We start from the raw sequence: 14,441 nt of genomic DNA on the forward strand, positions 1-14,441 counted from the left end.
TCTACGCCCTCATCCAGGTCATTTATAAAAATGACAAACAGCAGTGGCCCCAAAACAGATCCTTGAGGTACACCACTAGTAACTGAACTCCAGGATGAACATTTCCCATCAACCACCACCCCCTGTCTTCTTACAGCTAGCCAATTTCTGATCCAAACCACTAAATCACCCTCAATCCCATGTCTCCGTATTTTCTGCAATAGCCTACCATGGGGAACCTTATCAAACGCTTTCCTGAAATCCAAATACACCACATCAACCGCTTTACCCTCATCCACCTGTTTGGTCACCTTCTCGAAGAACTCAATAAGGTTTGTGAGGCACGACCTACCCTTCACAAAACCGTGTTGACTATCCCTAATCAAATTATTCCTTTCTAGATGATTATAAATCCTATCTCTTATAATCCTTTCCAACACTTTACCCACAACCGAAGTAAGGCTCACTGGTCTATAATTACCAGGGTTGTCTCTACTCCCCTTCTTGAACAAGGGGACAACATTTGCTAGTCTCCAGTCTTCTGGCACTATTCCTGAAGACAATGACGACATAAAGATCAAAGCCAAAGGCTCTGCAATCTCCTCTCTAGCTTCCCAGAGAATCCTAGGATAAATCCCATCCGGCCCAGGGGACTTATCTATTTTCACACCTTTCCGAATTGCTAACACCTCCTCCTTATGAACCTCAATCCCGTCTAGTCTAATAGACTGTGTCTCAGTTTTCTCCTTGACTACATTGTCTTTTTCCTGTGTGAATACTGACGAAAAATATTCATTTAACACCTCTCCTATCTCTTCGGACTCCATGCACAACTTCTCACTACTGTCCTTGACCGGCCCCAACCTTACTCTAGTCATTCTTTTATTCCTGAGATACATATAGAAAGCTTTAGGGTTTTCCTTGATCCTACCTGCTAAAGACTTCTCATGTCCCCTCTTGGCTCTTCTTAGCTCTCTCTTTAGGTCCTTCCTGGCTAACTTGTAACTCTCAAGCGCCCTAACTGAGCCTTCACGCCTCATCTCTACATAAGCCTCCTTCCTCCTCTTGACAAGAGATTCAACTTCTTTAGTAAACTATGGTTCCCTCGCTCGACCACTTCCTCCCTGCCTGACAGGTACATACTTCACAATCTTCCAATGTACACCTTCCAATGTACCAGGCATGACTCTAACCAACAGACAGTTTGTCCCATTGATTCCAGTTTTGTTAGGGCTCCTTGATGCCACACTCTTTCAAATGCTGCCGTGATGTTAAGGGCTATCTCTTTCACCTCACCTCTAGGATTTAGCTGTTTTGCCGACTGTTATAGAGTCATAGAGGTGTACAGCAGAGAAACAAACCCTTCAGTCCAATTCATCTATGCCAACCAGGTATCCTATATAAATCTAGTCCCATTTGCCAACATTTGGCCCATACCCCGCCAAATCCTTCCTATTTATATTCCCCTTCCAGGTGCCTTTTAAATGTTGTAATCATACCAACCTCCACCACTTCCTCTGGCAGCTTGTTCCATACATGCATTACCCTGTGTGTGAAAAAGTTGCCCCTTAGGTCCCTTTTAAATCTTTCCCTTCTCACCTTAAACCTATGCCCCTCTAGTTTTGGACTCCACCACCCCAGGGAAAAGATCTTGGCTATTTACCATATCCATGTCCCTCATGATTTTATAAACCTCTATAAGGTTGCCCCTCAGCCTCCAAGGCTCCAGGAAAAATAGCTCCAGTCTATTCAGCCTCTCCTTATAGCTCAAACCCTCCAAGCCTGGCAACATCCTTGTAAATCTTTTCTGAACCCTTTCAAGTTTCAGAACATCCTTCCTATAGCAGGGAGACCAGAATTGCACACAGTATTCCAAAAGTGGCTGAATTAAAGTCCTGTACAGCCGTAACATGACCTCCCAACTCCTATGCTCAGTGCACTGACCAATAAAGGCAAGGGTACCAAATGCCTTCTTCACTACCCTGCCTACCTGTGACTCCACTTTCAAGGAACTATGAACCTGCACTCCAGGGTCTCTTTGTTCAGCAACACTCCCCAGGAGTGTATAAGTGTAGAAGTCCTGCCCTGATTTGCCTTTCCAAATGCAGCACCTCACATTTATCTAAATTAAACTGCATCTGCCACTCCTTGGCCCATTGGCCCATCTGATCAAGATCCCGTCGTACTCAGATGTTAACTCCCTAGAACTTATGAGCTGTGGCCTGGTCTCTTTCCCTTGCCCTTGAGCTAACCTTCTCCTGCTTCACTTATGTTTGGGTCTCCGATTCCATGGAAACCGCTGCTTGAATACCGAGTACAGACTGATGGCCTGGGCTGCATGGCCAGGGGAGATCATAGAGTGCGTATGGGTTTGTTTTTCCTGGTGTGTAGCTGCGCGCACATGCACACATATGTGCATGCGCGCGCACGTGCACACACACTCACGCACACACACACACAGAATACAGAGAACATTGGTTAGCAGCTATCACTGGGGAGACAGCCCACAGTGTCTGCCTATACACTGCAAGTGTCCACTATGTAGTGGCCAGCCAAGGAATCACACCTTGCATAATATCATTGTGGATGCACTTTCTGCCATTTCCAGATTATTTTCCGCACACTTGGAATTCATACAAACAACATCCCTGTTCTGCAACTGAAGTGCTTTGACAGGCAAGGCAGGAGAATGCCCCTGAACGCCTATGCCCTTGACTTCTACAAACATGGCTGTTTGGATGCTTTACATACCGACAATGGGTGAGCAATGATTGTCTACTTATGTGTTATATAGAACTGGGAACTAAACTAAAGTTATGTATGATAGTTTTAGTAGGGAGTTCTTACTCCTTGAAAATTATAATGTGACACATAGAACTCAAATCAACATATTACCGTGTCTTCACCCCCCCATGTAGGGGAAGGCAATGCCCTTGTGGTATTAATGCTAGAATATTAATCCAAAGACTCAGCAAATGTTCTGGAGACCTGGGTTCAAATCTTACCACAGTAGATGGATGGAATTTGAATTGAATAAGAGTCCAATAAAGACTGTGGTCTGGCCTACATATGATTCCAGACCTACAGCAATGTGGTTGTCTCTTAACTGCCCTCTGGGCAATTAGTGATGGGCAATAAATGCTGGCCTAACTAGTGCCACCCACATCCCATGAGGAAGTAAAAAGAAAATCCTGAAGTTGGATACCTTAATCAGTGCAAACAGTACATGTCTATCTCTGCCTCTGTTGTCTAAAACCTTTCCTCCATGCCTTTCTTAACTCATTGCCCAATTCATCTAATAGTTTCCTGGTTAGCCCTCCATCTTCCATAAAATTGAATTAACCAAAACTCTTCTGCCCTTCTCTTAACCTGCACTAGTCTCCTTCTCCTATCATGAATGTAATCCCGAAGGAAAAAGAAGCCCATGAACCTTGCAAATGACACACACAATGGTCTTACCTGTTTTCTATTCCTCAGAACAGTGCGCCAGTATTACCATTGGCAACTATCACTGTTTTCCGTTCCTCTTCCTATGTCCCTACAAGGTTGTTCACTCATTAGAGAGATGACCAGTGGTGACCTATAGAGTCATAGATTTACACAGCATGGAAACAGGCCCTTCGGCCCAAGCTTGTCCAAGTTGACCATGGTGCCCATTCAGCCAGTTCCAATTGCCTGCATTTGGTCCATATCCCTCTAAACCCTGCCCATCCGTGTACCAACCTATCCAAATATTTTTTAAATGTTGCTATTATACCTTCCTTAACCATCTCCTCTGGCAGCCCATTCCATATATGCACCAATCTCTGCGTGAAGAAGTTATATGAAGAGTTTAACCTGAGGGTCACACACCTCAGGCAAGGGGCAAAGTTGAGAAGTTGTGATCTTCATGGTGACCTGGGCTGGTGTGGGAATTGAACCTACACTGTTGGCATCACTCCACAGCGCAAACCGGCCAGCGAGCCGAGCCAACCAACAGCCATTGCTTTTATACTTGCTGACCTGCACTTGGTCACAATCCCGCAATACCTGGATTTTAAGATTCCCACCTTTATTTTCCAATTGCTCCATGGTCTTGTTCCTCCCTATCTAAACCTGCAGTCTGCCAAGCTTTCTGTATTCACTTAATTCCCACACCCTGTACGCTACTAGTTTTAATTTCCGCACCACCACTGATGATGTGCCTTCAGTTGTCAAAGGTCTAAGCCCTAGATCTACATCCTTCGGTCACCCACCTGCACCTCTTTCTGTCTTGCATCCCTTCTTTAAGGCACTTCTGAAAACCTCCCTCTTTCACGGACTTTCTGACCTTTAGACCTAATATGTCAGAATGTGTCTTCATGTCCAATCCATCAAATTCTATTTGATCATAACTGCTACTGTTTGAAATGCACTGTACAAATATAAGTTGTCATCATTTTTAAAGGCAGTAACTTAATATTTTTATTCCCTTTTTAATTCAATAGGTTAAATAGAGGAGAAGCCTTCAATCTGATCAAAGATTTCACATTGGTAATTGCCTCAATCAGGTGAAACATTTTCATTTTTCCAAAACTTTTCCACTTAGACAGACTCCTTGCATTATTTAACTCATATTTAATTTAACTTTGTCTTATTTTATTCCAATTATATTCAATGGATAATAGACAGAATTAAAAGGAGGAATGTAGGAAGGAGCAGATGTGTAAAGCACAGCGACAGAGGTGGTTATCCATTTCTTGAGCCAGTCCAGCTAGACAGTTAGATCATGGTTTATATAATCATACAGGACTGAAGAGGCCCATCGGCCCATCTAATCTACATTAATCCCATGTTTCCACAGCAGACCCAAAGCCTTGAATGCTATGACATTTCAAGTGTTCACCCAAATACTTCTTAAAGACTGCAAGGTTTCCTGCCTCAAATACCCTCCCAGGCAGCGCATTCCAGACACACGCTACCCTCTGGGTGAATTTTTTTTTCTCCAATCCCCTCTAAAGTTCCTGCATTTCATCTTAAAATGATGTCCGCCTGTTATTGACCCTTTGACTAAAGGAAACCCACCCTGTCTAAACCCCTCATAACCTTATACACCTCCAACCTGTCCCCTCTCAATCCTCTCTGCTCCAAAGTAAACAACCTGAGCTTATCCAGCCTCTCTCTCTCCATCGCACAAATGCTCCATCCCAGGCAACATTCTCCACTGTACCTCCTCCAGTTTATCTGATTCTAAACTCTCCTAGTTCCCTTGGTTCGATTTCACTCAATATCTCTGTCATTGAACATAGTCAAGGCTGAGATTGATGGATTCTTCAAAACTAAGGGAGTTGAGGAAATGAGGAAGGATGCAGGAAGGGAAGTTCAGGTCAAAGATCAGCCAGAATCACACTGAATATTGTGGTTACGCTCATAGGGCAGAGGTAAGGAATCCTGCACAGTGGCTCAGTGGTTAGCACTGCTGCCTCACAGCGCCAGGGACCCGGGTTCGATCCCACCTGCGGGTGACTCTCTGTGTGGAGTTTGCACATTCTCCCCGTGTCTGTGCGGGTTTCCTCCGGGTGCTCTGGTTTCCTCCCACAGTCCAAAGATGTGCAGGCTAGGTGGATTGGCTGTACTAAATTGCCCATAGTGTTCGGGGATGTGTAGGTTAGGGTGGATCTGTGGGGTAAGCAATGGCCTAGCGGTACCCAGATAATGTTCTGAGGACCCGGGTTCGAATCCCACAATGGCAGATGGTGGAATTTGAAGTCAATTAAAAAAAGTCTGGAATTAAGAATCTACTGATCACCATGAAATCATTGCCAATTGTCAGAAAAACCCATATGGTTCACTAATGCCCTTCGGGGAGGAAATCTGCCACCCTCACCTGGTCTGGCCTACATGTGACTCCAGACGCTCAGCAATGTGGTTGACTCTCAACTGCCTCTGAAATGGCCGAGCAAGCCATTCAGTTTTACCAATCACTACAGAGTCTCAAAGGAATGAAACCAGACAGATCACCAGGCATCGACCTAGGCACTGGAAAAGACAACGGCAGAAACAGCCCTTTCGAACATGTAAAGTCCTCCTCACTAACATCTGGGAGATGCTGTCTCACAGAGTAGTCAAGCAACAGCCTGATATAGTCATAGTCACAGAATCATACCTTACAGACAATGTCCCAGACACCACCATCACCGTCCCTAGATATGCCCTTTCCCACCGGCAGGACAGACCCAGCAGAGGGGGTGGCACAGTGGGATACAGTTGGGAGGGTGTTGGTCTGGGAGTCCTCAACATTGACTCTGGACCCCATGAAGTCTCATGGCTTCAGGTTAAACATGGGCAAGGAAACCTCCTGCTCATTACCACATACCATCCTCCCTCAGCTGATGAATCAGTACTCCTCCATGTTGAACAACACTTAGAGGAAGCACTGAGGATGGCAAGGGCACAAAATGTACTCTGGGTGGGGGATTACAATGTCCACCACCAAGAGTGGCTCGGCAGTAGCACTACTGATCGAGCTGGTCAGGTCTGAAAGGACGTAGCTGCTAGTCTGGGTCTGCGGCAGGTGGTGAGGGAACCAACAAGAGGGAAAAACATACTTAACCTCATCCTTACTAATCTGCCAGCTGCAGTTGCATCTGTCCATGACAGTATCGTTGAGAGTGACCATTGCACAGTCCTTGTGGAGACGAAGTCCCGCCTTCACATTGAGAATACCCTCCATTGTGTTGTCTGGCATTATCACTGTGCTAAATAGGACAGACTTTGCACAGATCTAGCAACTCAAGACTGGGCATCCATGAGGTGCTGTGGGCCATCAACAGCAGCAGAATTGTACTCCAGCACAATCTGTAACCTCATGGCCCAGCATATCCCCCACTCAACCATTACCATCAAGCCAGGGGATCAACCCTGGTTCATTGGAGAGTGCAGGAGAGCATGCCAGGAGCAACACCGGGCCTACCTGAGGATGAGGTATCAACCTGGTGAAGCCGCCAAACAGGACTACTTGCACACCAAACAGTGAAAGCAGCAAGTGATAGAAAGAGCTAAGCGATCCCACAACCAACGGATCAGATCTAAGCTCTGCAGTCCTGCCACATCCCAACGTGAATGGTGGTGGGCAATTAAACAACTCACTGGAGGAGGAGGCTTCACAAATATCCCCATCCTCAATGATGGAAGAGTCCAGCACATCAGGGCAAAAGATATGGCTGAAGCTTTCACAGCAATCTTCAGCCAGAAGTGCTGAATGGATGATCCATCTCGGCCTCCTCCAGTGGTCCCCAGCATTACAGATACCAGTCTTCAGCCAATTCGATTCACTCCACGTGATATCAAGAAACGGTTGGAGACACTGGATACTGCAAAGGCTACAGGCCCTGACAACATTTTGGCAATAGCACTGAAGACTTGTGCTCTAGAACTTGCCGCTCCCCTAGCCAAGCTGTTCCAGTACCGTTACAACACTGGTATCTAACCAGCAATGTGGAAAATTGCTCAAGTATCTCCTGTACACAAAAAGCAGGACAAATCCAACCCGGCCAATTACCGCCCCATCAGTCTACTGTCGATCATCTGTAAAGTGATGGAAGGTGTCATCAACAGTGCTATCAAGCAGCACCTGCTCAGAAATAACCTGCTCAGTGACGCCCGGTTTGGGTTCTGCCAGGACCACTCAGCTCCTGACCTCATTACAGCCTTGGTTCAAACATGGACAAAACAGCTGAATTCCAGAGGTGAGGTGAGAGTGACAGCCCTTGACATCAAGGATGCATTCAACCAAGTGTGGCATCAAGGAGGCCTGGCAAAACTGGGATCAATCGGTATCAGGGGGCAAACTCTCCGGTGGTTGGAGTCATACTTGACACATAGGAAGATGGTTGTGGTTGTTGGAGGTCAATCATCCCAGCTCCAGGACATCTCTGCAGGAGTTCCTCAGGATAGTGTCCTCAGCCCAACCATCTTCATCTGACAAGTGGCAAGTGACATTCGCGCCACACAAATGCCAGGCTATGACCATCACCAATAAGAGACAATCTAACCATCACTCCTTGACATTCAATGGTGTTACCATCACTGAATCGCCCACTATCAACATCCTGGGGGTTACCATTGACCAGAAACTCAACTGGACTCACCACATTAACACAGTGGCTACAAGAACAGGCCAGAAGCTGGGAATACTATGGCGAGTAACTCACCTCCTAACTCCTCAAAGCCTGTCCACCATCTATAAGACACAAGTCAGGAGTGTGATGGAATACTCCCCACTGGCCTGGATGAGTGCAGCCCCAACAACACTCAAGCAGCCCACTTGATTGGCGTTACATCTACAAGCATTCATTCCCTCCACCACCGATGCTCAGTAGCAGCAGTGTGTACTATCTACAAGATGCACTGCAGAATTTCACCAAAGATCCTCAGACAGCACCTTCCAAACCCATGACCACTTCGATCTAGAAGGACAAGACATATGGGAACACCACCACGTCCACGTTCCCCTTCAAGCCACTCACCATCCTGACTTGGAAATACATCACAGCGGCTCGGTAGTTAGCACTGCTGCCTCACAGCACCGGAGACCCAGGTTCAATTCCACCCTCATGTGACTGTCTGTGTGGAGTTTACACATTCTCCCTGTGTCTGCATGGGTTTCCTCTGGGTGCTCCGGTTTCCTCCCACAATCCAAAGATATGCAGGCTAGGTGGATTGGCCATGCTAAATTGCCTGTAGTGTTCAGGGATGTGTAGATTAGTTGGGTTATAGGAGGATGGGTCTGGGTGGGATTCTCCGAGGGTTGGTGTGGACATGTTGGGCCAAAGGGCCTGTTTGCACACTGTAGGGATTCTATGATGATATCACCGTTCCTTCATCGTCACTGGGTCAAAATCCTGGAATTCCCTTCCGAGGGGCATTGTGGGTCAACCCACAGCAGGTGGACTGCAGCTGTTCAAAAAGGCAGCTCACTACCACCTTCTCAAGGACAATTAGGGATGGGCCAGAAATGCTGGCCAGCCAGCAATGCCCACATCCCACAAGTGAATAGAAAATATAAAGGAAAAACAAGGTGCGTTAGCCATTGGAAATTACAGGGAGAGGGTCTGGGCGGGATGCTGTTTGGAGCATTGGTGAGGACTTGTTGAGCCGAATGGCCTATTTCTACACTGTAGAGATTCTATGAGTGACTTAGTTCCTGACTCCCCAAAACCTGTCCACCAACTGCAAGTCAGGAGTGTAGCATTTATCGCTAAAGGAATGGAGTATAAAAATGGGGAAGTCTTGCAACGGTACAGGGCATTGGTGAGACCACGCCTGGAATACTGTATAGTTTTGGCCCTCTACTTTTGATTGACTGATTTTATTGATTGATTTATTGTCATGTATACCAAAATACAGTGAAAGGCTTTGTTTACAAGCAGTGCAGTACAGATCAAAAAAAAAATTAGAGGCATACAGGTTACATTGCAGGTTACATTATTTGAGGCTAAAGTCCATTCAACAGTCTGATAACGGCTGGAAAGAAGCTGTTCCTGAACCTGGTTGTGCGTGTGTTCAGGCATCTGTATCTTGTCCCTGACAGAAGAGGCTGTAGGAGATCATTACTAGGGTGTGATGGGTCTTTGATGATGTTGGCCACGGCAGCGAGCCATGTAAATGGAGTCCATGGATGGAAGGTTGGCTTCTGTGATGGTCTGGGCTGTGCTCACCACCTTCTGTAGTTTCTTACAGTCCTGGGCAGAGCAGTTGCCGTACCAGGCCGTTATGCACCTGGACAGTATGCTTTCAGTGGTGCATCTGTAGAAGGTGGTGAGGGATCTTACGGGCATACCAAATTTTCTGAGCTGCCTGAGGAAGAAGAGGCGTTGTTGTGCCTTCTTGACTGTCACATTTACATGGGAAATCCAGGACAGGTCGTCGGTTATCGTCGTTCCGAGGAACATGATGCTCTTCACTCTCTCAACCTCAGTTCCGTTGATGTCAATGGGGATACGTTCTCCTCCTTTTTTAACTGAAGTCGATGATCAGTTCTTTAGTTTTGCCGACGTTGAGAGACAGATTGTTTTCATTGCACCATGCCACCAAGCCCTCTACTTGAGGGAGGATGTGGTTGAATTGAATGCAGTTCAGAGAACCCTCACTCGATTCATTCCAGAGGTTAAAGGTTTGCCGTATGAAGAGAGATTGAGCAGTTTAGGCCTATATTAGAGTTTAGAAGGATGAGAGGAGATCTGACTGAGGTAGATAAGATGCTAAAGATGATTGATACAGTAGATGTTGAGCAGGTGTTTCCCCATGGGCAATCTAGCACAAGAGGTCATTTTTAGGAAAAGGGGACAGCAGAATTGAAACAGATAAGAAGAAATTACTTTTCTCAAAGGGTTGTAAATCCATGGAATTTATGACACTAGATTGTGGTGGAAGCTCGGATGCTGAACTAATTTAAGGAGGAGATAGGTAGATTTTTAATTCGGAATAGGTTGAGGTTGAGATGAGATCAGCCTTGATTGTGTAAAATGGCAGAGCAGGCTGAAGGGCCTGAACATCCTATTCCTGCTCCTAGCTCTTATGTTCCTCAATTGCCTGGATCCACCATCCAGGACAAGGCAGCTCACCTGATTGGCGCCCCGTCCATCACCTTGAGCATTCACTCCCTCCACCAAGGTGTACTTTTAACAGCGGTGCGTACCATCCACAACATGAAATGCAACAACTCACCAAGGCTCCTTCCAAACCCAAGACCTCTGCCACCTGAAATCAGGTCTCACGGCCCACAGGCCATGTATGCAGAGCATTTTATATGGGCCTAATGTGTACCATTTCCTAACATAGTGACCTCTGACTGGCACTGCCCAGCGTCCATTTATTCATTTTGCCAAGCCAGGGTTGGACTACAGTGGTACCTGGCACCTCCCAAAGCAGTGCAGATAGACAATCGGGGTGGGTGAGGGTGGAAATGGTTGGCCCATCCCTGGGCTGAAAAAAGACTCCACTCCTCCTCCCCCCGGTGCCATCTTGGTGCCACTGGATGTAATTGGAGGTTATCACAAATGCTGTAGCTTGCCACAGAACCATGGAAATGATACGGCACAGTAGGAGGCTATTCAGCCCATCTTGCCCATGCTGACCCAAAGATACCCACATGGCCAATAGCCCGGCAGCTTAAGATACAGATCCAAGTACTTTTTAAAAGAGTTTCGGTTTTCTGCCTCCACCACCAACTCAGGCAGTGAATTCCAGACACCCACAACCCTTTGCATAAAAATGCTTTTTTTCACATGCCCCATTAGTGCTTCTGCCATTTAGCTTGAATCTCTGACCCCTGGATCTTGAACTCTCTGCCAAGAGAAACAGGCTCCTCTTGTCTACTCTATCTCTACCCTTCACAATTCTGTTTTCCTCAACCATGACACCCCCAGCCTCTCTGTTCCAAGGAAAACAACCCCAACCTTTTCAATCTCTCCTTGTCACTACATGTCTCCTCTTGGCTTCTGATTAAACTTTGACCTGTGAGTACTCAATGTCATTTCCAGCAAAGGCATTTTTTTAAATGATCAAAATGTAACAATGAGCTCCCAACACATTGTTGTATCCATTTCTCAACGACCCCCGATATCTCACTAACTCAGTGAGTGTGATACTTTTGACCAGTCAGATTTTTCTTAAATCTTCTGTAAAAATGAAGAGTTAGACAGAATCTATGAATAAAAGTATTTTAAAGAGATGGTCACATAAACAAGAGGAGGAAAAGAAACCAAATTTCATAAAATGTTAGTAAACTGATTTCAAATTGATGGATATTAAACGTTAATGAGTATGTGCACGGTTTTCACAATTATGTGAAATTTTCTAAAATGTATCCTTGTGGCCTGTGTGATGTTATGCTTTGGTGTATGAGATCAGGTTAGACATCTCTCACCTAAAGGACAGGTGCAGCAGACACATGGGAGTGCCACCCCTGCAAGATCCCCTCCAAATCACTCACCATCTGGACTTGGAACTATATTTTTTCAATTGTTGAAAGGATGAGGACATCGCTGACTAGGCCAGCATTAATTGCTCATCCGTAATTGCCCAGAGGACAGTTAAGAGTTAATCACATTGCTGTGGGTCTGGAGTCACATGTAGGCCAGACCAGGTAAGGATGGCAGTTTCCTTCCCTAAAGGACGTTAGTGAACCAGATGGGTTTTTCCGACAATCGTCAGTGGTTACCATTAGCCTAGCTTTCTACCATAACAAATAGGAGTAGACTATTTGAGCCCCTCGAGCCTGCTCCGCCGTTAAATAGGGTCATGGAAGATCTAACATTCCTCACGTCCACTTAGATGCCCTTTTCCAGTAACCCTTGATTTCCTGACTGATCGAGAATTAATCTATCTCTGGAATTCCTTCCCTGTGGCAGTGTAGGTTTACCTACAGCATGTGGACTGCAGTGGTTCAAGAAGGCAGCTCACCACCACCTTCTCAGGGACAGACAATAAATACTGGCCCAGTTATGTTTCTATTCTATGAAAAGTCTTTTACTCACAAAGTGTTCTGTTCTGATTTGGCAGCACTTCTCTGGAAGACCTGTGTGATAATGAAGATGACCCTGTCATTTTGGCATTCCAACAACTGCACAGGAACTACAAATCCAAGTTCGAGAATGTTTGGAGCTAATATCCCTGACATCAGAAGTTTTGACCTTTACAACAATGAACACTGTGCTCAGGATTTTGATTCTGCTGTTAGGAAAAAAAAATTAAATGTGCTTCAGGACTCAGCTCTTGGTTCTTTGCAGCTAAAGCCCTGGTGATTTTTTTTCTTTTGATGAACTTGAAGTGAAAATGAATGCTTTACTGCTGTCATAAATCCAAAAGCATAAGCATCTTGTTCCGTGAGCGCCCCAGGGAATTCTCACAAGGACTTGATAGCAGTAACATGTCTTCTTGGAATCCAGTGATGTCAATTTTAGTGATTAATCATGTGGAAAGATGAAGTGATACATTTTGGGAGAAGGAATAAGACAAGGGAGTACATGTTGAATACATGGTACAGAGAGTCAAAGAGAACTTGGAATAAATGCCCACAGATCCGTGAAAGCTCAAGGACAGGCGAATAAGGTGGTTAACATGGCAGATGGGATACTTGCCTTTATTATTCAAGGCACTGGATACAAAAACAGGGAAATTACGAGCTGTATAAGACAGTAGTTAGGCCACAGCTGGAGTACTGCGTCCAGTTCCGGCTACCAAACTACAGGAAGGATGTGATTGCACTGGAGGGGGTGCAGAGGAGGTATATCTGAGGAAGGATCACTGGACCCGAAACGTTAACTCTGATTTCTCTCCACAGATGCTGCCAGACCTGCTGAGCTTTCCCAGCAATGTCTGCTTTTGTTTCTGATTTACAGCATCTGCAGTTCTTTCCGTTTTTAGATGTTATCCAGATGCAATGACTCAATGATGAGGAGAGACTCAATACACTGGTTGTTTCCCTTAGAGCAGAGAAGGTTGTAGGGTAGGCTGGGGTGTACAAAGTTATGAGCGGCATAGATAGGGTAGATAGGGAGACACTTTGCCTCTCAGTGGAGGGATCGACAACTGGGGGCACAGCTTTAAAGCACGGAGCAAGAGTTTTAGTCAGGGTTTGAGAATACCCAGAAGGTTATGGGTATCTGAAATTCACTGTCTAACAAGTTGGTAGAGGTGGGAGCCCTCAAACTTAAAAATTATTTAGCTGAGCACTTGAAACACCACAGCATTCAAGGCTAGAAAATGTCATCAGAATTGATTGATATTTGATGACCAGAACTATCACAATGAGCTGAAGGGCCTCTTCCCAGATTGAAAAACTCTGTGACTCTATGACTTTTCAAACGCCTTTTGTATCTCTTATACTTTGGTAACTTCTTCTCTGGAACTTGAAACGTGCACTGGAAGCACAGACTCTGAGCTTTGCTTTATAAATTTTGCTTTAATTCACATCTAATAAAACAAATGAACAAACATTTCCGGTGTCATTTCTTTGCCGTAATTTTCTCCAAAGGTACTGCATCAGGGAGTCCGGTCAACATATTCACAGTTGTTTAAACATACTGAGTCCCATTCCTGGGTTTTAGCTGAATGTCCAATGAAATTAATTCAGGCCATGATAGATGATCCTTGGAAAATTGGTACTGGGTTTGAAAGGTGCAGGTTTAGTTCAGGGTTGGTATTTCCCCATGACCTGAGAGGTGTGGCACATTTGGCAAAATTTTTCCACATCTTTACACATCTTGGACCAATTAAAACGCCTTCTCATTTTAGCCTAGGCTTAATGGGTATCCCTAATGGAACTTCTGTGGGAATTTTGTGAGCCATTCATGAAATTTCATTACGATACTCAGATGGGATGACCACCTGATGGACTATTGCCCATTCCTTTTCAGCTGGTATTTGAGGGGATCCTCATTTCCCCAATAGCGCTCTGTGGGTGGTATCTTAACAGGGCTCTGAGAGACATGGGCTATGGA

The 14,441-nt window shown here is 45.5% G+C and overlaps 1 protein-coding gene across 1 annotated transcript in view; it reads left to right on the forward strand.

Moving 5' to 3' along the window:
• Window positions 1-13,937, forward strand: part of LOC109938430 (probable ATP-dependent RNA helicase DDX60) — a 144,997-nt gene extending 131,060 nt beyond the window's left edge. Inside the window, exons 33-35 of the mRNA XM_048594078.1 lie at window positions 2,588-2,739; window positions 4,446-4,508; window positions 12,502-13,937. Coding sequence (XP_048450035.1) covers window positions 2,588-2,739; window positions 4,446-4,508; window positions 12,502-12,607 — 321 coding nt within the window. The 3' untranslated portion in view covers window positions 12,608-13,937. The remainder of the gene's footprint in view (window positions 1-2,587; window positions 2,740-4,445; window positions 4,509-12,501) is intronic.
• The last annotated feature ends 504 nt before the right edge of the window (window positions 13,938-14,441 follow it).

The sequence above is a fragment of the Rhincodon typus genome, chromosome 3 (assembly GCF_021869965.1).
Source record: "Rhincodon typus isolate 14 chromosome 3, sRhiTyp1.1, whole genome shotgun sequence".
Taxonomy (NCBI): domain Eukaryota; kingdom Metazoa; phylum Chordata; class Chondrichthyes; order Orectolobiformes; family Rhincodontidae; genus Rhincodon; species Rhincodon typus.